We start from the raw sequence: 25,738 nt of genomic DNA, 5'->3' as shown, positions 1-25,738 counted from the left end.
TCAATTATGCATATTAAGTGACTTGCACCAAATAGTTGTACAATGACCAGCTGCAGGACAGATGCAATTTTTTTTTAGAAAGTCTCAGTTTACCTGTCCCTCATTCACTGGTTTTCCCAGCGCCTGATCAAACTATGCAAAAAAGAGAAGCCCTGAGTAGAGTTCAGAGACAACAAACCGTTAAGAATCTCAGCAGATGCAAATAAGACCTGCTGAAACCTAGGGATGGCTGAAAAGCTTGAAGCCCTGTCCTGCCATCTATCAGCAAGGTGTGGAGAGACAAGATCTCTCCTTTCTCTTCCAGGTTCTACCTGAATTACACTATGCTTGCCTCTGCTGCTCACAACTTTCCAAAGCAGTAGCAGCAAAACTGACAATTGTCCCTTTCACATCTTCATACAGCATTCTGAATGTGGCAGTAAAATTTACCACTTCTGTAAAATTCACCAAATTCCTTCTTCTACTGCTGGTTGGGGAAGGCTCTGCAAGCTGCAGATTCAAAAAGACAGCACCACATTCTCTCTCATGCAGGAGGTTATAATTGCCACAGTATTAAGAGCCAGAAACAATGTTTTATTTTTTAAGAACAAAAGCTTAAGCCTGGAAGTTTAGCTTCTGTCAAAACTTAGGCTTTTGGCTCCCTCTTGCACCAAGGAAAGTTTCCACTCACCCCTGTCAAGTACCAAAGAAGATATTTCAAACCTTGTCGTGTGTAACATGATCAAGATGCAATAGAACAGGGTTTCTCAGACTTTTGTAGTGGTGACCCCTTTCACATAGCAAGCCTCGGAGTGCGACCCCCTATACATTAAAACTATTTTTTAAAATATATTTAACACCTTTATAAATGCTGGAGGCAAAGCGGGGTTTGGGGTGGAGGCTGACAACTTACAACCCCCCATGTAATAACCTTGCAACCCCTTGATCCCCAGTTTGAGAACCCCTGCAATAGAAGCTTAAATACATCCACATTTTGGGCATCCTACTTACTATCTTACTGAATTTAACTTACTCTATTTCCATCAGTAGGATGGTGCCACTTAACGTAATACTTCGTTTTCAAAGCACTTTACAAACATTACAATGCAATCAATGCACACATTAGAAGAGAAGGTCCACGATTGAATTCAGGCAAATAGCTATGTCTGGTTGTACAGTGCTGGCTGAAGTTTGATCAAGAGAGTGTGAAAATGTATGGGACATTGCAAATGCAAAAGAAATTCCGTCACTGATAATTACTGGGAAAACAGGTAGTTTGAGCATGGGGATTATTTCCATCAATGAAGGGCTACAGGTAAGGAGAAACCAAAGAACCACACAGCAATAAAAGCAAGTTTTAGAGGACAGCGAGAACCTGATAAACCACCACATCTAGCGGCATGTGGGACAGGGTAAACAACGATAATATTACTTTCACACATTTTTCTTAAAGTGAAGGTAGCTCATCATTGAAGTAATGTTCAGAGTTTTATATCAATCATGCCTCACTGAACATAGAGAGATGCTGCATTCTTAGTTTTAAGATGCCATCTCACTTGTTTCTCCTCACAGCTCAGAAAACAAAGCAGAAAATTGCACATCATCCAGAATTTCATTGTTCTGGTAAGGGTTCAGTGGAACTACAGGAGGTTTTGTGTTGTATCATAGCTGTCACACTGCATGTTGTAAACTTTACTAAAATATATACATTTAGATGCAAGTGCTATAGGTAAAGGTAAAAATTCTTTAAATTAATGATCTGTATGCATTTTCCAGCTGTGAGTTAATGCAGACTTCACCTGAACAAAACACAGCATGTTTATTAAACAATATTGAAACAGAGCATGAGTTCCGCAGCCGTCCTTTCTCCAATGCAATTTCCAGGTAGCAGCATATGTAGATCAATAGAGAATCATTGTTCAAAGCAACAGAAGTTTTCCATAATAAATGGTGATAGTCTTTCCATCTTCATGTGGATATCTGAGCACTAAATAGCTACCATCTTTTTTATAGTAGCATGATGGTCCTGAGGCTTAGCAGTGCATATCCCAGAAGTGAGGAAACTAGAGATCTCAAAAAAACTCTGTTAAGATCTTTGCATACCAGAATTCTAAAAGAAAATACAAGTGCAGCCATTTATACTTATGATTTATAACAACTACAAGAGTCACTGCTATTCAGGAAGCCCAGAGCAATTCTATTATGGCCCTTCAATTTGGAGCAACTATGTTTAGAATTTATCAGAGCTAAATTTTATACTATATAAAATCATGTTGTAGTGTGATGATTTCAAAACACATTTCACACTCTAATCTTTAGCATACTTCTATAATTAAAAAAATACAATGAATATTTTTAATAACTTTAAATATATGTAGGCAAAACCCAAACTATTATTAGGTACAAATAACTCACTAAATAAATTACAAACACACATGAACACTTGAGCAACAGTATCAATAATATTTATTTAAAATACTTTTGCTGTGGAAATCTCATTTTAGAGGAGGTTGTTTTTCAGAGAGTCAGCAAGACCATGAAAAATAAAATCAGAGAAGTTCTCTGAAAAAAGTTACAAAGAAAGCATCTGCATGTCAAAAACAGTCTTTAGATCTGCAACTTGAGTATTAGTCCCATTTTTTCCATCCTAGTGAACACCACTGTCCATCTTTAGATCTGGTTTGTTCTTGTCATTCTTCACAGAGTAGATGAAATATGTTAAGGTATCCTTTTCATTCACTGGAATAGTCCTAAAATGGCAACCAATTATCTATAAAGAGAAAGTTTAAGGAAATTAAATAGCCATTTGGTTACATACAAATCAACAAGTTCACATTTCCTAGATAATGGAACTAAAATTCAGAATTAAACACAAACTTGACATCTATTCCTTTTTTAAAGATTTGATCAAACAAATCAATACTAGCAGGGGTGAAGATATTTGCCTCCATCCAACAGTCTGGATCACACAAGGATTAGACAGTGTATCATTTCAATAGTCTAAAGTGTGAATTGCAGTAGATGGACCCAATCCAGTGAAATCCATGGCTTTCTCAGCTACACAAAGCTGACCTTTCAGAAGAGAGGTAAGAGTCCACAAAAGGTACTTAGGAGTGTGTACAGTGCTTGAGTGTAGAATATAATAGAAATGGGAAGTCCCGGATCATTATTATATTGGAAAGGCCCTGCATTTGATCATTTTTGGAGGGGTAGAAGAGCTTGTCCCTGGGTTTTTTAACCTGATTATAAAGAGGAAGACATGTAATAACTGAGCAGTCAGCAAGGGTGAAGTTCAGCTTTGGTCACGGCCCTTTAAACTGGTCAAATCTTTCTAAAAGGCTCCTACCTCACTTAACTGCTTTTGAGTTTTTTTTTACCCTTTATGAAAATAAGACTGTTGGTTACAAGATGTATCTAAGTAGGGAGCAGGGGTAGTACCTGAAACAATTCCCCCTGCCAGTTACTGTGGATTTGTAATATCACTCTCTCCCTTGTTGCTGTGCAAAATGCCCATACATGCTGGGGAGGAAGAGGAGAAAATGACTACACAAAGTTTAGTGAAAGGCACAAAGTAAACCAAAAAAATCCCTCTCAATCTCTTTTAGTTACAGTAATCTCAACAGTTACTTGTGAAGACAGTAAATTAACCATTTAGAAAGGTGATGTTTTTTAAGTGACAGTGTACCTTTAAAAGTTCAATTCTAACTGACTTACTAAAGCATCTATACTGCATTAGGACATCTGGTGACTCAATGAACATGCTCAGAATTTCCTGGCATCATTCCCAAGAACCAAGTTTGCTATAAAACGGTGATCAACTGGGGAGGTCACAGATGACACCTCTGGAAAGAAGGTAGCTCTAAAACATTGAATCTGGCACTTCATGGCCACTGGAAAAGCAACAAAAGCTAGTTGTAGCCCCCACTGTTCTACCCAGAAGTCTGGCAAAAATGAACAGTACAAGCTGGTTGTAGACTAGCCAGAATTTTATAGTAGCCTACAGTTTTATTCTTCCTTTATTAAGTATTTTATAATATGCAACTAAATCAGCATACACTCTTAAGTTTCCATTTTTATTTTGAAAAAGCCATTTGTGGCTTATTTCAAGTCACATTTCTGCCAATTTAATAAGTGCTCAAACCTTGTCTTAAGTTGCATACAAAGAGAATAATATACAGTAATTTTAAACTCATACTTGCAGTTGCAAAAGTGTTGGCAACATACTGTTCTTTTACAGACCAGCCTCTTGCATACATTTACGAATTTTGGCTTTAATCCACACTGATTAGTGGAGAGATCTACAAAATGCTTACACACAAATGCAATTCACCATAACATTTCATAAAACTAGACAACACAATGAAGATTCAGATAGCATTTTAACAGAGGACCATCGATTTTCAGAAGAAGTATTTAAATTAACATTCCAGATCTGTGTGTTTGCAATGCAAAATGGAGTCCCTTTTTTTTCCCTAAAGTAAAGGCTGTGCCACATTTTAAACTATTTGTTTTGACTAGAATACTGATCTCTTACCAAGTAAATTATATTTTCAGAAGACCAAAATTTGCAAACATGCTAGCATTCTGTTGTGCTTACAGATATTTCAGTATTTGTGTGGCTCTTAGTTTTGCAAGTTTCCGCACTTATAAGAAGAGACATGAAATCGGATGCCCAGATCTCTCATTGTTACTATTACTTGTACCCATATTTCTATTAATTGTACTTTTAAACTATACTAGAACTTTACTGCAAAAATAACAGAATAACTTAATTCTGCCTTTAGCTGCAAAGCAGCAGTGTCATTGAAGCCTATAGTTTTGCAGTGAGGTAACTGAGTGTAGATTTAGGCCCATTGTTTGTCTTAAGCTACATGTTTCTGAACAGCAATGTTGCGATTCTATAAACTACTTCGGGATTCTTTCAGAGTATATACGTATAAACCCGACTTCCTTCCTCTAACCTGAGCTTTTACTTTTGACTTTCTTTCTTAACTAGAGTGCTCTTGGCTCAGGAATTGGGGACAGAAAGACCAGATCATGGAGGAGAAATTAGATAAATAACTTCATTTTATTTTCAGAAAATCCAATCCACATGTTCTCTTTATGCAAAGAGAAGAGTTTGTGGAGCAGGATACAATCTAATTATAATGCAGTGGTATATTAACTATGGCAATGATAGATAACATTTATAGTTGACTAAAGACAAGAATATATGTTACTTATGCTAATATGTTGGTAATGATCACATTTTCCAGAGCCACAAGTAACAGTAAATTACATTGTCAGCTACGGAACAGACATTCATACATACTTCAACAAGCTGTGCTTTGTTAAGTCCTGGTCTGGTCTGTAACTTGAAGTGTCTTTTGTACCTTCGAAGTGTGTTTACTTGTAACTGATATAAGTCAACCTAGAAAGGAAGAAAAAGATCATTAAAGTTAGCATGTATCTTTAGCTGGGCTAAAGAGAGGATTAATTTGTTATTAATTGTAATGTACTTATGATTTAAAAGGTGAAGTATCTTGCCTCTACACAGCCACAATGTAGGAGTTATGCGCATAGCCAGAGTCCCACAGAACTACTGTCCATCAGGGGTTAGAATCTCCTTAAGTCCTACATTTCATAATATAGGATATAATAAATACCCACATCTCAGCCCAGTGCTCCCTCAGTTTCTCTATTCCCAAAAGGTTTATTTAAGGGCACCATCTGGAGAACAAACATCACTATTAAGAAACCCCTTTTTCCTCTTTCCTGATTTGATCACCCTACAGCCCCACTGTAGGAGATGAACTAGCAGTGACATCCCCGAGAAGATGGTTTGACTGAGAAGACCTGCCAGGTGAACAGTGATTGCAACACTGCCCTCCCAAAACCAACATCTTGATGTCCTGAGAATTGAGAAGGGATTAACTTAATACTATGAAGCAACCTTAATGATAGTTTTTAGGCTAAGTCGTGAGCTACTGCACACTTGGAAACCTGGCCAAGCTTGGAATGGTGCCAGCCCCATAGCTCCTCCATAACCAAAGAATGGTGAAGAGGTGTGTCATTTGCCCTGTCATCCCAGAATCAGATGCCTATGTGTTATATCTAGGGCCTTACCAAATTCACGGCCATGAAAAACGCAACATGGACCATGAAATCTGGTCTCCCCATGTGAAATCTGGTCTTGTGTGCTTTTACCCTATACTATACAGATTTCACAGGGGAGACCAGTGTTTCTCAAACTGGGGGTCCTGACCCAAAAGGGAGTTGCAAAGGGGTCACAAGATTATTTGGGGGGGGGAGGGGTCACGGTATTACCACCCTTACTGCTGTGCTGCCTTCAGAGCTGGGCGGCCAGAGAGCAGCAGCTATTGGCTGAATGCCCAGCTCTGCAGGCAGCAGTGCAGAAGTAAGGGCTGCAATACCATACCATGCCATCCCTGCTTCTGCAGTGCTGCTGGCGGTGGCTCTGCCTTCAGAGCTGGGCTTCCGGCCAGCAGCTGCTGCTCTCCAGCTGCCCAGCTCTGAAGGCAGTCGTTGCCAGCAGCAGTGCAGAAGTACCGCAATTCCCCCCTACAATAACCTTGTGACTCCCCTACAACTCCTTTTTGGATCAGGACCCCTACAATTACAACACCATGAAATTTCAGATTTAAATATCTGAAATAATGAAATTTACAATTTTTAATAACCTATGACCATGAAATTGACCAAAATGGACCATGAATTTGGTAGGGCCTTAGTTACATCTGATTTGTCTAGGGGAGTCCCATTCCTCAAACCAGTATTTGATTTGAGAAGCCTTTACTCCATCAGAGTAGAAAGGCAGATTAAGCTTTCCACAAGATTCCAGAAGCTAGCAGTGCTGGGGATACCTTTTCCATCAGTGAGAATGTGCAGAAGCCACTTCAAAGAACTACTGATCCTGGGAACTCAGATGGAGGCCAAGGCATCCTTGGAGGACCCTTCCTCTTCTTCGAAGGAGACCTTGATCTCATATTCAAGAGGCCACTGATGCAACAAGTGGAAGAACATACAGCCACACACATCTAAGATGCATGATACCCATATGGAGGAAAACCTGGGTAAGAAACTCTGGTGTTATCAAGACTTGACAACTGAGGCTCTTCAAATGTGTTCCTGAGCTAGGCTTCTTTTGGAAGTGCAGCTGCAGCAGTCTGGCAAGTGACTTGCTTTTTATGATCCAGAGAAATCCATAGCATGAGATCAGTTGCACCAAGAAATGCAGATCCCACAGGAAAAAAAAAAACAAAAAACCCAGCATTGATATACTCAGAAACTATGGTTCCAAAAGCACTGTGGTGTCATCAATGTGGTACAGGAGTGTGGATAGAAAAGTAATTTAGATAAAATTTTCTATTAACTGATGAATGGATCTTACAAGGAAGAGAAACAGGACGCAGCAAAAATGACTATTCTGAGACTACTGACAGCCCCTCCATCAGAGCCTTTAAAAGGGAGCTGCCCTCTTCCAGTCCAAGATTTTTGCACTAAGGGAAATTTAGTGGCCATACTACTAATGCCTGGAGACACTTTGGGTATGTCTACACTGCTATTAAATACCTGCGGATGAACCACGTCAGCTCACTTGGGCTTGTGGGGCTCGGGCTATGGGCTGTTTAATTGCAGTACAGATGTTGGGGCCTGGGCTGGATCCTGGCCTCTGGGACTCTCCCCTGAGCCTGAATGTCTACATGGCAATTAAACAGCCCTGTTTAAGTCAGGGCCAGCCACAGGGGTTTAATTGCAGTATGGACATATGGATTGCCAACAACACTTGAAGGAGCAAGTTCTGAAGTAAAGTGCTTTTGGAGGCCTTTTGGAGAAAATCTCACAGGCATCACAGCCTCCAGCTGAGTGCCCTTTCCCAGGTAATGCCCATCTGAAATGAAGAACACAGCAGGTCAAGATGAACACCTTTTAAACTCCATTTTCCTACATTAATCTGCCATCTCCTGCAATGCAGCCCCTACCAAAAACTGATACAAAAGCTAAAAAACTACAAATATTGAACTATGTCTTTCAAGTTCACTACACCCTACTAGAACTACTAATTATGTAATGCTAATATGATGGAGGAATTGAAAGAATTGCTCTGTGACCCTTCTGGCAGAACAGAGAGAGGCACTGGGAGACAGTTGAGGTGTTTATACTCTCAGTCTATGAAATGTTAGGAATCATGTGAATTAAGTGTGCACTCTAACAACCAATTCCTACTCAAAAATGGTTCTGCTACTGTATGGGTAAGCGCATGCCTCCCCCACTGGGAATCTGTGGAGAAAATGTCATGAAGGAGGAACCTTTATCAAAGTTAAAATTGGTATATAACTCCAACTTTCCTTTCTGGGAAAAATACTGTGTGTAAAACAAAATGAAAATGTATCGATCCATTAAATTATATATGTTAATATCTTTGAATATATAATTATATCAAAATTGATAAAGAAACATTAAAATGAAACATATTAATGAAGTGAGTGAAACAGGAGCTCTCCCACCCCTTGAACAAATTAACATTGGAAAAAATTGCAGTAACACAGACTTGGTAGCAATTAAGAACAAGCTTTACATGACAATAGCCAGGACAACTATTCAGCTACCTCTGGAGTGTCGATGTCTTGCACTGGTGAGTCACCATCATCATCACTGCCTTTTCTCTTTCTTCTGTTTCGCACACTCTGAATTAAGTTTTTGTGGAAGTCACAAATATAAAGATGTCTTGCCTAAAAAAGTAGCAATGCATGTTTTAAACACAAATCCACACTAGTCTAACATCCAGGAAATACATGATAATGCAAACTACATGCTGCAGTAATTTACCCTGAAGTATATCCATCAAGAGGTTTTCGTAACATTAATTATGAGTTTAAGAATTCTGTTTCTACCAGAACCCACAAGATAAAAGTTGAGATGCTATAACTTACTGCATCCCATTTGGCCTAGAAAACCCCTTGTATCACTGTACTGCTGCAGTGAGCCAATTCAAAATTAGTATTAACAGGCTGTAGAGAAAGCCAAGTACAGCCCTCTTAGGTTACTCATCAGAATGCAGGGAATGGGGTATGAAAATTACTTTGAAGTTCTGTTAAATGGACAAAAAAGCAAGACTTCAGCTGTCTCACTTCACAGCTCTCTTCCTAGGTTTTACTTCCACCATCCATGAAAAGTCATTGTAAATAAAATACATACACATCAATTTTTTAAAAATGTCCTTTTTCTAGGAATCAGCTCATTTTGAGATGAAGGGCCAGTAGTTAGGTGCCTAAAAACCGGAAAAAAATCTGGCAAGAAGTTATTTTATAGAGGAAATGTATATAAACATAGAGGGCTACTATGCACCAGTAGCTCCCACTGGCTTCAACTGGAGCTGTGGGTGCACAGGGTGGGGGTGGAAATCAAGCTCGTAGAAAGTTAAATTTGGGATGATAAAAACAAATTGGAGGCCTAAATGAAGTTTCTTTAAACGTATAAACTGAAACATTGGAGTCCTAAGCTTTTCCTTTTGTTAATGCAAAAAGAGTTTTCTTTGCCCATTTAGAGTTCGCTTAAGTTTACCTCACAAGAGCGCTCTCATAAACCATGATTCAAAGAGAAAGCTCACAACCCTCAACAGAAGCACAAATAGAAATTAGCAATCATTTTTCCCAAACAACAGGAGTTTACACAATCTCTTGAAGGTGGTAACTGTAACAAGCATATTAGAAGCCCCTCTTCGGGCCAGCATCCCCTAACACTTCTGCTGTGTCAATTAAATATCAATCGCCAAATACTCGTGAATTTCTCTTCTGAAGAAACAAGTATTCACTAGGGAAGGAAGCCGGCAGACATTTGCTCTGCAGATTAACACTGCTCCGAATCTTAGAAATGTATCTGCTACCAAAGGGTGTTTCTTTCTCAGCAGACTGGGGAAGGGAGACAAGGGCTCGTCCTGCCTGCGCAGTGACACAAGCTTGTGGCGATTTCTTGTACAGACAGAGGAGCACTACGAAAAGCCTGATGGCTGCCAAGCGGAAGACACCGTGGCAAAGAGAGACGCGCAGCAGTACAACACGCGGCGGAGCGGCCAAGTCTGCTGCCCTCACTTGAGTCAGCCACACAAACATGTAGAGAGTCCCTACTCTGGAAGGGTGGCGGAGGGGACGTGCAGCCCCTCGGTTTCCCTGCAGTCGAGGGGCAGCCGGACAAACAGCCTCTCTCTGGAATGCCACCCTGACTTTTCCGGAGGGAGAAGAAGGGAGGAGGAAGAAAGAGCAGCAGCCTTTCCCCCCATCACACTGAGCAGAAGCAGTTGAAGCTTCACTCACTCTTCCAGCGTCAGCCGACCGTACCAAGGGCAAAGCCCAGCACAGTTTAACATAGAAGCTGCTGCCTCAAGTCTCACAGTCGCTGGGGCGGGGAAGGCGGAAGTAGTTTAAGCCTTTGTGGGGGCGACTCTTGAGGCCGGAGTAAGGCTGCGGGGAGCGATTGTGCAGTGCGTCCTGCGCGGAGAGCTGCAACGCGGCGCCTCAGACACATTGTCCCGTGAATAGCGACAACAAAAGCCCCAAGGCGCTTCCCCGGTAGCCCCACCAGCCCCGGGTCTCCTTGCCTTGGGGGCGCTCGGGGCCAGTGACCCCGCAGGAGTAGCCGTGACCACCTGCCACGATGAGAGCGCACTGCAGGGAGAGAGGGGACTCACTCACCGGCCGGCCCTGGCTGCCCCTCACGCTCGCCCCCGGGCATCCTCCTCTGCCCCAGAGGCGCGCAGCGGGCTTGGGGAGGGGGTTTCACGTCACTTACGCTCTTGTCCAGCTCGATCTTCACCTTCTTCTGTGAGATGCTCTTCTGGATCCTCTTGCTGAAGCTGGCGTTGCCGGCGGCCCGGCTGCACCTCTCACCTTCCTCGCGCAGGCAGCACAGCTGCCCAGCCCCAGGGCCGGCAGCACCGGGGGGCCCCGCAGAACCGGCGGTGGTACCTGCGGCAGCGCCGGGACCTAACCCCAGCGCCGGCACCTCCACGGTGGCGGCTGCATTGGCCACAACAGCAGCAACGACGGTGGCGGCGGCGGCATCCCCCCCCCTCTGGGTCACCTCCTCCGGGGCGAACCCGTTCATTGCTCCAGCAGCGTCCCGATCCCGGCAGAGGAAGCTACCGACCCGCCCGGGCTCCTCGCCCGCCTGCGCCGCCCCTTTGTCCGGCAGAGGAGCAGAATCCGTCCCTGCCGCCCGGACTGAATCAAACTTCCCCGCTGTCTATGCGCTTGGCTGCAAGGGAGGGATTTAAACCTGCCCCATCAGCAGCCGCCCCTGAGAGAGGCAGCGTCCCCTGCAGGGGGCACGATCCTCCCCTTAAGGGTCACCTCCGCCCCCCGGCAGACAGAGCCCCTACAACAGGGGGCACAACCCCTCTCCCAAGGGCAAAGCAGGGCTCCTTCAAGGGGCGCAGCGAGATCCCCGCTCGGCCCCCTTCTACTCGAGTCGGGAAGCGAGGCTGCTGGGGGATTCCCTGTGGCGGCCAAGCGCCTCACTCTGTAAAAGCCACGTCCATCGCCCGGGTCACCCCGCTTCCTCCTTCCCCCACTGTCATGTGGGGACTTTTCAGCTGTTTCCTATGTAACAACAGCGGCGCCCAGCTTGCGGCACCGCTCCGCAATGCGCATGCGGGCTCCCGCCTCAGGGGGCTCATGGGAGCTGTAGTTTCTATCATTGCAGCGTAGGCAAGGGCGGGGAGGGGTGAAAAACTACAGCTCCCGAAATGCACCGCGCGAGCAGGGCTGGCGGCGGGCCTTGAGGGCCGCTGTAGAAGTTTATGAGTCTGCTCCTCCCCCACACTCCAAACTGAATAGGGGCGGGGCGAGGTTGGTAACGGCGTTCTCCTCCTCAGTCCCCGTGAGGCCCTGCTCCTAGTCTGCTTCCTCATTCAAAGACTGGCCGTAGAGCAGCAGCCGTTAAGATTTGAAATACGTCTGTGTGGCAGAAGCTGAAGCGGAGCCGCTCGCGCCCTCCCCCGCCCTTCCTGTAAAGCCAATTCTCAGCGCCGCTGGCTGAGCCTAGCCCCTTGTTCCCTGCCCGGGGCTGCGTCCCCAAGCGCCGCTGCTGCCAGGGCGGCTCGGCCTAGGCTGGCAGGCCCCATCTCTGCCCGGGGTTTTCGCTTGCGGGCGGAGGTGATGTGTGCACGGCGGGTTATTGCGGGGGGTGGGGAAATGACCCACGGCGGCTGCCGCTTGGTCCCATCAAGCAACAGGCAACTTGTCCTCGGGGCGCGTCTCTTCACCTCCCCGCGCCGAAGGCGTGTTCCTGGCGCGCCCCGGCCATGTTGGTACGCGGGCGCCTGAGTGGGCTGCCGAGCTCCCTGCTGTGCGCGCGGTGACCAGCTCCCTCCTCCGCTACCGCGTGGAAAGGGGCTCGCTCCAGAGGCAGCCCCTGCAGCTCCCCTGCTCGGAGTTGCCCAAGGAGAAGGCAGGAGAGCTTTTGTCTCCCCAAAGACACCGCAGTGCACTGGCGGGCCAGTTCAGCGGCGCACAAAGCAACTGCAGGCTCGAGAGTGGGATGCAGCATCTCGGCTTTCTGTTTCTCCGCGCGGTTTCCTCTAGTCGTGGCATCGCGCACAGCTCGCACCTCGTCTTCAGCGAGGGGTCGCGCGCCAGGCAGGTTTTTAGAACTTCTTTCTGCAAAACCTATTCCCCCAACCTAGCTTCCTCTCTCCTTTTTTTCGCTCCAGTTCTCTGTGTTCACCCCTTAAATGCAGAGGGCTGGTTTAGACGGTGGTGGTAGAACTCAGGAAGTTGCAGTGTCACCTCTTCAAATGAGAGCAAGTTGACAGCGCTACACTTAGCCTATGATTTTGCCTGCGTTGACTGAGAATAATTGATCCTTGCTCTTTGTTACTGATAGCTTTAAACTAGATGTAAGTGTAGTTAATTTAGAAAGAAATTTAAGGAATACGGGTTAATGGGGTTTTTATAATTAAAAAGGATAGTAAAGAAGACTTTAACAACAAACTTAGTCCATTTCTTGGCCTGTAATTTTCCTAGATCTCCCTTGTTGGTAGTAGGACATCTATATCGCAGTAACAGTTTTTTCTATCAGTAACTAGTTTCTCTTTCCAGAACTTAGTTAAATTTAATTTTTCTGCTCAGTGTATTGTCAAGCACAATGGAGAGGTCAAAATTCAAAACTGACTTCAAAAGAGGGAACAATTAAAATAGAGGTAATGAGCAGTAAGGGTGAAAGCACTTGTTCAGAACAAATCTAGTATCAAAACTGTACAGAAGTACAAAAAAGGTTAATTAACATAAGCATATATAATAGTTCAGTTTTCCCTGGCTGAGGGATAGAGTGAAGAGCCAGACTTTGACCTATCGTTTTTCTTCATGTGTTTGCACAGCCCATGGTAATGAGTTTCCCCCTCAAATAAATGGGGATTTATATTGACCATAGTCAAAGAAGTGAGTTTAGTCACTGAAATATTCATTCAGTTGTATTAATTACAGATTATTCAATAGTTACTGAATCAAAACAGAGTGACTGAGAGGTTAGAGAGTGATTTGAGGAGACAGGCCCTGTGTACACTACAATTCTGAGTCAGGAAACCTGATTATAACTATTCCAATCTGTAGTGCAGATGGGATTTTAATCTGATTCTGTAACCTGGTATTACAGTACATGGTTAAGGTCCCATCTACACTGGAATTTGAAATTCTTGTAATAATCACATAACTGAAATTCTGTTGGGCATGTAGACATGTCAATAACATGGAAGGGATGTGTCAAAGACTAAAGGAGAGTTAATAGTAGTTAGGAAGCTATGGCCTAGTCCAAGGGTGGGCAAACTTTTTGGCCTGAGGGCCACATCTGGGTGGGGAAATTGCATGCAGGGCCAGGGCAGGGGGTTGGGGATCCAGATCCGGACTGTGGGCTGTAGTTTGCCCACCCCTGGTCTAGTCAGTCTAGTGGACTGATCTAAGGCTGGGAGTCAAGAGACCTGGGCTTTATTCTATACTTCTGTTCTATACTCTGCCACTGTATGGACTTAAGCAAGTCAGTTAACTTTTCTGTGCATCAGTTAGCCCATCTTTAAAATGGGGATAATAAAAGGTTACATTAGTAAAGAAGTTTGAACACTGAAAGCCCCTCATTAAAGAAAAAAAAAAAGTAGGAATGTGTAGCGTAGCAAGCATATCTTAATAAGGATATGGGTGGGTTCCAGGCATCCTCCCGTAGCAAATTTTGGAATACTAATTGCAATTGCCTGCATTTTAGACTCTGTTCAACGATAAGTGGCCAATATGCCATGGTGCTGAACTCATTTGTTCCATGAGCATGGAGAGGTTTAATCAAGTTCAACTTTGGTTGAGGGTAATACTCTCTGATACCTGTTCTCAGACATGGTGGAAAAATCAAATCTAGACATAGTCATTATTACTCTGCATAGTTTTGCCTGTGTTAATTGCCAAACCATATTTGAAACTGATTTAGCTGTAACAATGTTTAAAGTTACTTCAACTTGGAGTCCCAATCCTGCAGTAAGCTCCATCTGGCTGGACTCATGAGCCTGCATGGAGCTCACTTAGGTGTGACCCTCAACCGAATACTATCATACAAAAGCCACCTAAGCAAGATAGCTGCAAAAATCAAGACATGCAACAACCTTCTCAGCAAACTGTCTGGTTCTTTATGGGGAGCAGGTGCTCAAACACGAAGGACCTCAGCCCTTGCAGTCTTGTATTTAGTAACAGAATACTGTGCGCCAATATGTACACACACCAAACTTGTTGACGTGCAACTCAACAATGCGCATCATCACAGGAACTCTCCAACCAACTCATCTTCCATGACTTCCAGTTCTGAGCCACATTGCTCCCCCTTACAGCAGGACCACGCACCACGCCCCTCTGAGTTCAGTGTTGTTCTGCAGGGCAGCAGGGGCAAGGTGAGTTGCAGGGCTGAGTCTTAAGGTATCATTGCTATTACAGGCAAGGAAAATTTGTTTTTGTAAAAATATATTATTTTTGACCTGTCAGGATACCCTTTTAAACAACCTTTTTTAGGTCTGGGAATGTTCATTCTTTGGATGCCCACTCATACATTATGTGGCACCTAAAAGGTGCCACAGAATGTTACTGGAGGTGAAACCGGTCTATTGGAGAGTGGTTAGGGTAGGAAGGGAAGTTTATTTTTGCATATATTATTTATTGCATTTGTTTTATTTTCTAGTATTGAGATTATAAAATTGATTTTTTTTAAACCCACTCCAAATATGTAAAAAGAAAAAAAAGTGCAGGGTCCAGTGGTGATCTGTGGTAACTGACATAACAGCATTGCGTGGCTGTAGTCTAGTCTTAATGGAATCGGAAACCAAAAAGTAAGTTTATAGACTGAATTTCCTTTTGATGTAGGGCATTCAGTACCTACCACTTAATATTTTAAAACTACTTCAGCAAAAGCTAAGTGCCATCCCTTCTGTGTCATCACATTTCCTTCCTCCTTCCCATCCCACCCCTCCTCAATGAGCTCACCTTCCTCCAAATTTTGAGCCCTGATCTTTCTCCCAAGTGAAACTCTGTTTAAGCATAGGGCCCAATCCCCAAGGTGAAAATACCTTTAGCACTTGTATATACACAGTTTTTGTGCCATTTTAACTATACTGGTTTCAAACCTATATAGTGAAAGCTGTACAACCTTCCAGTGTGAAAAACTTAGCATATACAGGTTTCAGAGTAGCAGCCGTGTTAGTCAGTATCAGCAAAAAGAAAAGGAGGACTTGTGGCACCTTAGAGACTAACAAAATTTATTTGAGTATAAGCTTTCGTGAGCTACAGCTCGCTTCATTGGATGCATGCAGTGGAAAATACAGTGGGGAGATTTATATACACAGAGAACATGAAACAATGGGTGTTACAGTGTGTATGGTAACAAGAGTGATCAGGTAAGGTGAGCTATTACCAGCAGGAGAGCGGGGGCGGGGAGGGGGGACTTTTTGTAGTGATAATCAAGGTGGGCCATTTCCAGCAGTTGACAAGAACGTGTGAGGAACAGTGGCGGGGAGGGGGGAATAAACATGGGGAAATAGTTTACTTTGTGTAATGACACATCCACTCCCAGTCTTTATTCAAGCCTTAGTAAAACTATTTCCCCATGTTTATTCCCCCCTCCCTGCCACTGTTCCTCACACGTTCTTGTCAACTGCTGGAAATGGCCCACCTTGATTATCACTACCAAAAGTCCCCCCTCCCCGCCCCCGCTCTCCTGCTGGTAATAGCTCACCTTACCTGATCACTCTTGTTACCATACACACTGTAACACCCATTGTTTCATGTTCTCTGTGTATATAAATCTCCACACTGTATTTTCCACTGCATGCATCCGATGAAGCGAGCTGTAGCTCACGAAAGCTTATACTCAAATAAATTTTGTTAGTCTCTAAGGTGCCACAAGTACTCCTTTTCTTTTTTAGCATATACAGGTGCAGATACCAGTATATCTTATTCATGTATAATTTAGCTCTTATTGTTAAAATAACCCACATCCTTATCTGAAATAGTTAAATTGTTGCAATGAAAATGTGTTTAAACCAGGCCTTTGTGAGTGATCCAGTTGATCTGACGGGTTCCTTTTTGTTAGTCCTCTGCCTTATATTTTGTACGTTAACAGTGTTTATGTAAGATATGGTTTTATTAGAAGATTTAAAGCTGTAAACGAGGTCCAAAAATAAACATTGTATTTTAAGAATAATCTAGGTGTTACAGGATTAAAACTGATAAGCCTGAGTACTGTAAAACCTTGGAAGATTTGTGTACATACTCATTACTATTTGTAGCAATTCAGTCTTTGAATGTGCCATTATATTTTGTCAAAACAGGCTCCAAGGTCCTTCTAGTAAATGGCTTCATTTTTATGGGCTGAGTAAAATAGTTATCAGTTGGTGTAAAAAAAAAAAAAAAAAAAGGAAATGTCACATGCAAGCAAAATAAGACTTTTCTCCTTTTATTCTTGTTTGGAAGACAATTGAATGCAAAAGTGTCACAATTAAATTTTGTATTAAACAATAAAGGATGATAAATTACTTGGCTTTATGAAGCAGACATAGAAGCTAAGGGGTGTATTTTCAAACATAACTCCACACACACATGTGGGCAAACCTCCAAATTTGCATATAGTGTCCAGGCTAAATTTGATATATTCTCACCCGCAGAGCCTCCAAAGTGAAACATTACTTGATGCACATCCATTGATATTACAGTGCAGGATTTTGAGGTTACTATTTCAATGGTCATTTGCGTATCTGTTGTTTTCCTTGACATTTTGTTACATGTTGTTATGTTCATCCTAAGGCCGTGTAGAGTCACAGAAGAATACCAGAGAAGAATACTATTATCTGCATTGCTTTCAGTTACAGGAAAATACTAACTGGCGCATATAGTGAAAATACTACTCTAAGTTTTGTTATAGTAACACAATATAATTTGGCTGTAAATATTCAATATAAAGTACAACAAAGTCTCAGTCCAGCACTCTTATTTTTTTCATTCCTGCTCCCTTTTTTCAAAAAAGTTCTTCTCGCAGCTATCTTGCTAATAATGGAAACCCTAACATATCTTCCCAGCAAATATTTGCAGGTCTTGACTTGGATGCATTTTCAAACACTGCAAAAACCAGCTGTGCTTCACAAAATTTCGTTTAGCTGCCAATAATCTACAATGTGGATTTTGTTCTTTTGATACCAAGATAAATAAATTCACAATTGACACACTGTCCTTAGCTTACCCACTCTGGTTAGGTGTTTCCTCATACAAATGCATGACATCCCATCTTTGCAATTTTATCCTAGAGGTAACACAAAAAAAAAAAATTGATGAATCTATGTACCTTCATGACATCTTGAAATGTAGATTTTCCTTGCCCAAAGTAAAGTGGGAAACTTTTGTATCCTTCAATGTAAGTATTACAGGATAAATTATAATTGCATTGCAGTAATTGAAATGATTGCATCTCTATATCTGATCGTACTCACACTGAAATTAATGGCAAATACCCATGGACTTCAACAGGAAGTCCATTCCCTTTTTCTGCCTAGGCATGGTAGAATTTATTAAGTATAGAGTATTAGATTTAGCAAATAATTTACTTAAAGGTAATTTAGGCCCCAAATTTAGGTTCTGTTTATGAAAAGCTTAACAAAACAATATTTGTTGAAATAGTTTCATGAATTTAAGATAAAGTGATTAAAATGGTTTGTTTGGGTTTAAGTATTTCTCTAGTGTTTTGCTGCAGTGGGAGTTCTGGCTGAATAAGAGGTGCCACATTGGACCCTAATCCAAAGAGAATGACATGCAAAAAGTAATGTAGTTTCTATAGAATTATTTTAGCTTTAATATTCTAATCTATAAGTAACTGATAAAGAAATTTGTCTTTTTAAAGTATGGTTTCTAATGTGATAACTTTTAAATGAAAGGGTTATGGGGGGGGGGGGGGAGGAGGATGATGGAAGGCTTTGCACATTTACTACAAAAGTCCAGAGTCCAATAATATTTAAGTAGCATTGATAGGGGACCATATCTTAATATGTTTGTTCAAGGCCTTCCTTTATTTGTTATGCTTTATATGATCTAAAGTGTCATCTCTTTATTAGCTACACAGAGTTGCCAATTTTCATGAGTCTTTTATGTGTTCTTAAAGCCTCACCTCGCATAGACAAGTGATTATGTGAGAGTCTCAGTTTTCTCCCTTTTTTTTAAGTAAGTTTCTAGCTCATGATTGCAAAGGAAAGCAGGGCCAAAGATTATGCCAACGGCTCAAAAACCAGAAAGCAAACAAAAAGAAATCCAACCGTTTATTGTTTTTTTTTAAATGTCATCATTTTTAAGTTGATCTCTTGATTTTTGTATGCTTGAGTTAGTAATACTATTATTATAGACCACAGGTTTGAGGCCTGGTCCTAGAAATCAGATCAGTGGGGCTCTGCATGGGCACAGAGATCCACCTACATGAATCTGTTCGTAGGATCAGGCCTTAGAAGGCTTTCAAATACATTTAAGGATATATATTTTGTATTCGTTATATATTAGCATAGCTAAAACAATAATGCAGCATTATATTCTTTTCTGTTATGTATATTTACTATTTGTGATGGACTTTTATCTTTACTGAATGTAGTCTTTACTATTAGGTAAAGGCTAATAAGGCAGTCATGGGTCCTGTGCCATCAATCATTAATATTTCCAAAGCCCTTTGAACATACAGTGTTAAGGTGCTAATTATCATCAATATAAAATTCATAGCCAGGAAAATCATATCACCTAGTCTAAACCTATGAAACAGATAACACCTGATCCAACAATTAAAAAAACAACAACTATTCATCAAGACAGTTTCTCTTTTAAAGGTTTAAGTCCATGTTTGAAGGTTCACAGGTTGTAACAAAAATGTTTTTACATAACCTGAAAGGAAAAAGTCTTAGTTTGTGATACAATCTAGTTCTTTAATTATTGGGTAAAGATCCTTATCTCTTCAGAGGCCCTCCTTTCAGTCCCCTTCTTCTGGGTACCCAAGAACTGCATTATAGAGCTCCTTGTTTTTCTGCCAATTACATGATTAGACCCCTTTAACTCTACTTCATAACCCCTCTTTATACCTAGAGGCAAGCAAAGAGTTTATTCCCTACTTGCTGTGTTCAGCCAGGGCTTCTGCCCAATGTAACATACATGGTCGGATTCTCTTTGTGCAAGCCTGGCCCCTGTGGGCTGAGGATTAACCCTGAAGGAGTTAATTGCCACACTTGGTAAAGATTTTCCACCAGAGTCTTGGGGATAAGCTATGGATTGCTACCAAAGCTCCATAGTAACCCAGTAGGCAGTGGTTGTTAAGGCACTGTGATGAAAGTGTGCTCCCCTTGTTGTCCTGGCCACACCCTCTTCTCAGACAGCACTGCCACATTTCAGGTTGAATTGGCCCGTTGGAGCCATCCCAGCAGACAAGAGGTTCTAGGTACACTTCAGCTCCACAAACTCACCCTGATGGTCTTCTGCCTGGGGATCTCCAGCACCTGGTTTTATCTGGGCTACATATGGCTCACAGTGACCACAATATCAAGGGATGGTATTCTCAAAAGACCCTAAATCACTTAGGGTGCATAAGGCCCTTTGAAAGTCAGAGGGATTTGTACTCCTAGGCCACTTTGCTCCTTTTGAATATCTAATCCAAACTGTTTGTTGGGCTAGTTGTCAACCATTTGTTTTCACATGGAAGGGAGATGTTATATGTGATGTACAGTTTAAAAAAAATGAATTTATTATAAAAAAAATAGCTTCTCTACAGCGTGCTATGGACACAGAAGTTTTGGTTCTTTAAAACTGCCAATTCAGTTATTTTGCTGTAGTATATAGTACAGCAAAACAATATTAAAATTGTAAAGGAGTGTCACTTGCAGTGACCACTGATTTAATTTTTCCTCCTTCCACGTAGAAGGTCAAGATGTCATTGGGCATTATAAGCTCAGTTCTAAGCTCCTTGAGATGGCAGGAAGCGATAACATAGCACAGACTGTACAGTCAGCCAGCGAGGGAGTGAGAATTGCACATCATTCTCAAATGCCCTCCTCTAACGACTGAAAGAGTGGCAAGGGTAGTAGCCAGAGGGAGAAGTTTCCATCTCTCTTCATTAGAGGGACAGTCACTGTAATGTACTAGAGCAGTGAGAGAAATCAGGACAAAAGACCCCATACTAAATACATAAACCAACATATTACAGTAATGTTAGCTCATCAACTATTCATATACGGTATTACAGTGAGGACACTGGCAACGGCTACAAAGAGTATGAAAACAATTACTAGACTCCTATTAATTTATGGATTGAGCCTACCAGCCAGGGTGAAAGATACCTGTGCTGCCATATACCAAGCCATTCCTCAATGAGGCCCCTTTATGCTTCTCTATTGAGAGGGTCTATACATTATTTTTCATGTAGCATGGAGTCCTACGCCATTCAACATACACTTTGGGAGATGTACACATTCACTTTTTACATAAAATTCACCTTTGGGCATTTACTCCTGCAGGAAAATTTTAATCAGTAAAGATGAAAGCACTGACCAGAACAGGATGATAAAAACATTTAGGCAACCTTAACCATAACTAGGGATCAGTCTAGGGTAAACAAACAAACAACTGTAGCCAGGAATGAAATCGGGGAATGTTTATATCAGCTTTTACAAACATATTAAGGTTAAAAAAAAGAAAGGGCTAGTGAAGACAAGCTTCAGATAGAATGGACACACTAGGTATGTCTTTACTGCAGAGTTAGCCTGAGCTCTTTCCATGATGCCCTTAACCCCCACCCTCACTTCCCATCCACACACAGAATTCTCTCACCTAAGTTTAGTGGTACTTTCAAGCCATGCAAGCTGGCTCAGCTGAGCAAAGGGGTTAGAGTCTAGGTTCCACTAATAACCCATCCACTTTGCAGTGAGGACACAGGCTAAATCACTTAAGTGCTAATAGTCTTCCAGTGCCTTTCCACAATTCCTCCCTGGTGCCTAGATGGACACAAAAGTTCTCCTACAATTAAATGGGGAAGAATCATAGAGCAGCTCAGTTTATTGCAGCACCTAGAACCATGGGATATTCCACCCAGAAGTCCTAGAGACACGTGTGGAAGTACAGTACCAGTGAGGCCAGAGTAATTCAGGTAGGGCATGGCAATGTGACAGCTCACACCCAGGCTAGGCTAACCTGGGTGCCGAGCACCCAGGCTAATCCTGCAGTTAAGACATAAAAAATATAGAGAACGCTATATAGGGTGAGTAGTTACAGACCCTTGGCTTTGCTATACTCTTGGTGAGAGTGTATTCTGCTGTAACTACACTTTCTTATGTTATTGCTTATTTATTAAAGGTCATTTAATCCAATTAAAATTATTAAATCGGGTATATGCTCTTAACATTTAAAATAATATTCATACACATGTTATTTTAGGGTTGGTCTACATAAGAGTTAGGTCAATGTAAAGTAGCTTACATGGATCTAATTATCAGCGTACACACTACAGCTTTGCTCCAGCTGATAAGTGCCCTGCTACACTGACATAACAACTCCACCTCCATGAGAGGCATAGGGCTGTGTTGGGTGTAGTTAGGGCGACATAGTGTCTGTGTAGACACTGCATTACTTACATCCGCTGTTGGCTGTCATTCTTGTCAATTTCACAAGTCCATGCTGGAGCCACTCTTGATTTAAAAATGGTCAGTGATTTAGAATCCACCATGATCCTTGGTATATTGTTCCAATAACTAATTGCTCTCCCCATTAAAAAAAATATGCCTTCTTTCCAGTCTGAATTTGTCTAGCTTTAACTTCCAGCCATTGGGTCATGTTATATCTTTCTCAGCTAGACTGAAGAACCCATTATTAAATATTTTTTCTCCCTGTAGATGCCTATAGACTGTAATCAAGTCACTCCTTCACCTTCTCTTTGTTAAGATAAATAGATTGAGTTCTTATCAGTTGAGCTTATCACTATAAGGCATGTGTTCTAATCTTTTAACCATTGGCATGGCTCTTTTTTGAATCATCTCCAATTTATCAGCTTCTTTGCCTCTTATTCTCTTGCCCTGAAGATCATTAGTAAGGAGACACCAGATGGTGTACCTGCATGGACATCCATAAACACATCTACTATGTGCAATTAGAGCTAGGCAAAATTTTTCAGACAATAGTTTATTCGCCAGAGAAATGCAGTTTCAATTCAACCAAAACTATTTGCAAGTTTGGATCCAACAAGGCAAATAGTTTTAACTGGAAAAAAAATTTTTTTTTCTAAACAAAATGTTTTCTTTTCAAATTATTGTTTGCTTAGAAACGTAGATTTTAAGAAACAAAAGAAGAGTAATATACCCTCAAACCCTCCTCCCCAAAAATTAATTTAAGCAATGTCTACGCTACAGACCTTGCAGTGGCAGAGCTGTACGACTGCAGCTGTGCTGCAAGGTCTCCTGTATAGCCGCTTTATGACGGCGGGAGAGCTATCCCTCTGGCATAATTAAACCACCCCCAACAAGTGGCAGTAGCTACATCAGCGGGAGCCACTCTCTTGCTAGCATAGCGCTGTCCACACCCTGACCGACAAAAGTGCAAATATAGACAAAGCTTTCGAGACAAACTAGAGGTATGTCTACACTACGAAATTAGGTCGAATTTATAGAAGTCGTTTTTTTAGAAATCGGTTTTATATATTCAAGTGTGTGTCCCCCCACAGAAAATGCTCTAAGTGCATTAAGTAAATTAACTCGGCGGAGCGCTTCCACAGTACTGAGGCTAGAGTCGACTTCCGAAGTGTTGCACTGTGGGTAGCTATCCCACAGTTCCCGCAGTCTCCGCTGCCCATTGGAATTCTGGGTTGAGATCCCAGTGCCTGATGGGGCTAAAACATTGCCGCGGGTGGTTCTGGGTACATATCGTCAGGCCCCCGTTCCCTCCCTCCCTGAAAGTAAGGGCAGACAATAGTTTCGCGCCTTTTTTCCTGAGTTACCTGTGCAGATTGCCATACCACTGCAAGCATGGAGCCCGCTCAGGTAACCGTCACTGTATGTCTCCTGGGTGCTGGCAGACGCGGTACTGCATTGCTACACAGTAGCAGCAACCCATTACCTTGTGGCAGCAGACGGTGCAATAGGACTGGTACCCGTCATAGTCATGTCCGAGGTGCTCCTGGCCACGTCGGTCAGGAGCGCCTGGGCAGACATGGGCGCAGGGACTAAATTTGGAGTGACTTGACCAGGTCATTCTCTTTAGTCCTGCAGTCAGTCCTATTGAACCATCTTATGGTGAGCAGGCAGGCGATACGGATTGCTAGCAGTCCTATGGCATCATCTTCTGCCGGGCAGCCATGAGATGTGGATGGCATGCAGTCCTTCTGCACCGTCTGCTGCCTGCCAAAGATGTAAAAGATAGATGGAGTGGATCAAAACAAGAAATAGACCAGATTTGTTTTGTACTTATTTGCTTCCTCCCCTCCCCCGTCTAGGGGACTCATTTCTCTAGGTCACACTGCAGTCACTCACAGAGAAGGTGCAGCGAGGTAAATCTAGCCACATATCAATCAGAGGCCAGACTAATCTCCTTGTTCCAATAAGGACAATAACTTAGGTGCACCATTTCTTATTGGAACCCTCCGAGAAGTCCTGCCTGAAATACTCCTTGATGTAAAGCCACCCCACCCTTTGTTGATTTTAGCTCCCTGAAGCCAACCCTGTAAGCCGTGTCATCAGTCGCCCCTCCCTGCGTCAGAGCAACGGCAGACAATCGTTCCGCGCCTTTTTTCTGAGCAGACGCCATACCAAGGCAAGCATGGAGGCCGCTCAGCTCACTTTGGCAATTAGGAGCACATTAAACACCACATGCATTATCCAGCAGTATATGCAGCACCAGAATCTGGCAGAGCGATACTGGGCGAGGAGATGACGTCAGCACGGTTGCATGAGTGATCAGGACATGGACACAGATTTCTCTGAAAGCGTAGGCCCTGCCAATGCATGCATCATGGTGCTAATAGGGCAGGTTCATGCTGTGGAACGCCGATTCTGGGCTCAGAAAACAAGCACAGACTGGTGGGACCGCATAGTGTTCCAGGTCTGGGACGATTCCCAGTGGCTGCAAAACTTTCGCATGCGTAAGGGCACTTTCCTGGAACTTTGTGACTTGCTTTCCCCTGCCTTGAAGCGCATGAATACCAAGATGAGAGCAGCCCTCACAGTTGAGAAGCGAGTGGCAATAGCCCTGTGGAAGCTTGCAACGCCAGACAGCTACCGGTCAGTTGGGAATCAATTTGGAGTGGGCAAATCTACTGTGGGGGCTGCTGTGATGCAAGTAGCCCACGCAATCAAAGATCTGCAGATATCAAGGGTAGTGACCCTGGGAAATGTGGAGGTCATAGTGGATGGCTTTGCTGCAATGGGATTCCCTAACTGTGGTGGGGCTATAGACGGAACCCATATCCCTATCTTGGCACCGGAGCACCAAGCCGGCGAATACATGAACCGCAAGGGGTACTTTTCAATAGTGCTGCAAGCTCTGGTGGATCACAAGGGACGTTTCACCAACATCAACGTGGGATGGCCGGGAAAGGTACATGACGCTCGCATCTTCAGGAACTGTGGTCTGTTTCAAAAGCTGCAGGAAGGGACTTTATTCCCAGACCATAAAATAATTATTGGGGATGTTGAAATGCCTATAGTTATCCTTGGGGACCCAGCCTACCCCTTAATGCCATGGCTCATGAAGCCGTACACAGGCAGCCTGGACAGTAGTCAGGAGCTGTTCAACTACAGGCTGAGCAAGTGCAGAATGGTGGTAGAACGTACATTTGGACATTTAACTGCTGGCGCAGTTTACTGACTCGCTTAGACCTCAGCAAAACCAATATTCCCACTGTTATTACTGCTTGCTGTGTGCTCCACAATATCTGTGAGAGTAAGGGGGAGACGTTTATGGCGGGGTAGGAGGTTGAGGCAAATCGCCTGCCTGCTGGTTACGCACAGCCAGGCACCAGGGCGGTTAGAACAGCGCAGGAGGGTGCGGTACGCATCAGAGAAGCTTTGAAAACCAGTTTCATGACTGGCCAGCCTACGGTGTGAAAGTTCTGTTTGTTTCTCCTTGACGAAACCCCTCACCCCTTGGTTCACTCTACTTCCCTGTAAGCTAATCACTCTCCCCTCCTCCCTTCGATCACCGCTTGCAGAGGCAATAAAGTCATTGTTGCTTCACATTCATGCATT

General features: G+C 42.9%; 1 protein-coding gene across 2 annotated transcripts; it reads right to left on the bottom strand.

Annotated features, from left to right (window-relative positions):
• Positions 1-2,428: 2,428 nt before the first annotated feature.
• Positions 2,429-12,452, bottom strand: SAP30 (Sin3A associated protein 30). 2 transcript variants are annotated; one of them, XM_073341647.2, is made up of 4 exons: positions 10,768-12,276; positions 8,589-8,711; positions 5,291-5,389; positions 2,429-2,749 (listed from the first exon to the last, which is right to left on the bottom strand). In XM_073341647.2, the coding sequence occupies exons 1-4, from the start codon at positions 11,080-11,082 to the stop codon at positions 2,627-2,629; spliced, it is 660 nt and encodes a 219-aa protein (XP_073197748.1). In that variant the 5' UTR covers positions 11,083-12,276; the 3' UTR covers positions 2,429-2,626. The 2 variants fall into 2 exon arrangements, with proteins under 2 accessions (XP_073197748.1, XP_073197749.1); XM_073341648.2 differs by lacking the exon at positions 8,589-8,711 and having other exon boundaries at positions 10,768-12,452.
• Positions 12,453-25,738: the final 13,286 nt, after the last annotated feature.

The sequence above is a fragment of the Lepidochelys kempii genome, chromosome 4 (assembly GCF_965140285.1).
Source record: "Lepidochelys kempii isolate rLepKem1 chromosome 4, rLepKem1.hap1, whole genome shotgun sequence".
Classification (NCBI taxonomy): Eukaryota; Metazoa; Chordata; order Testudines; family Cheloniidae; genus Lepidochelys; species Lepidochelys kempii.
This window is presented reverse-complemented; position numbering and strand designations above follow the sequence as displayed.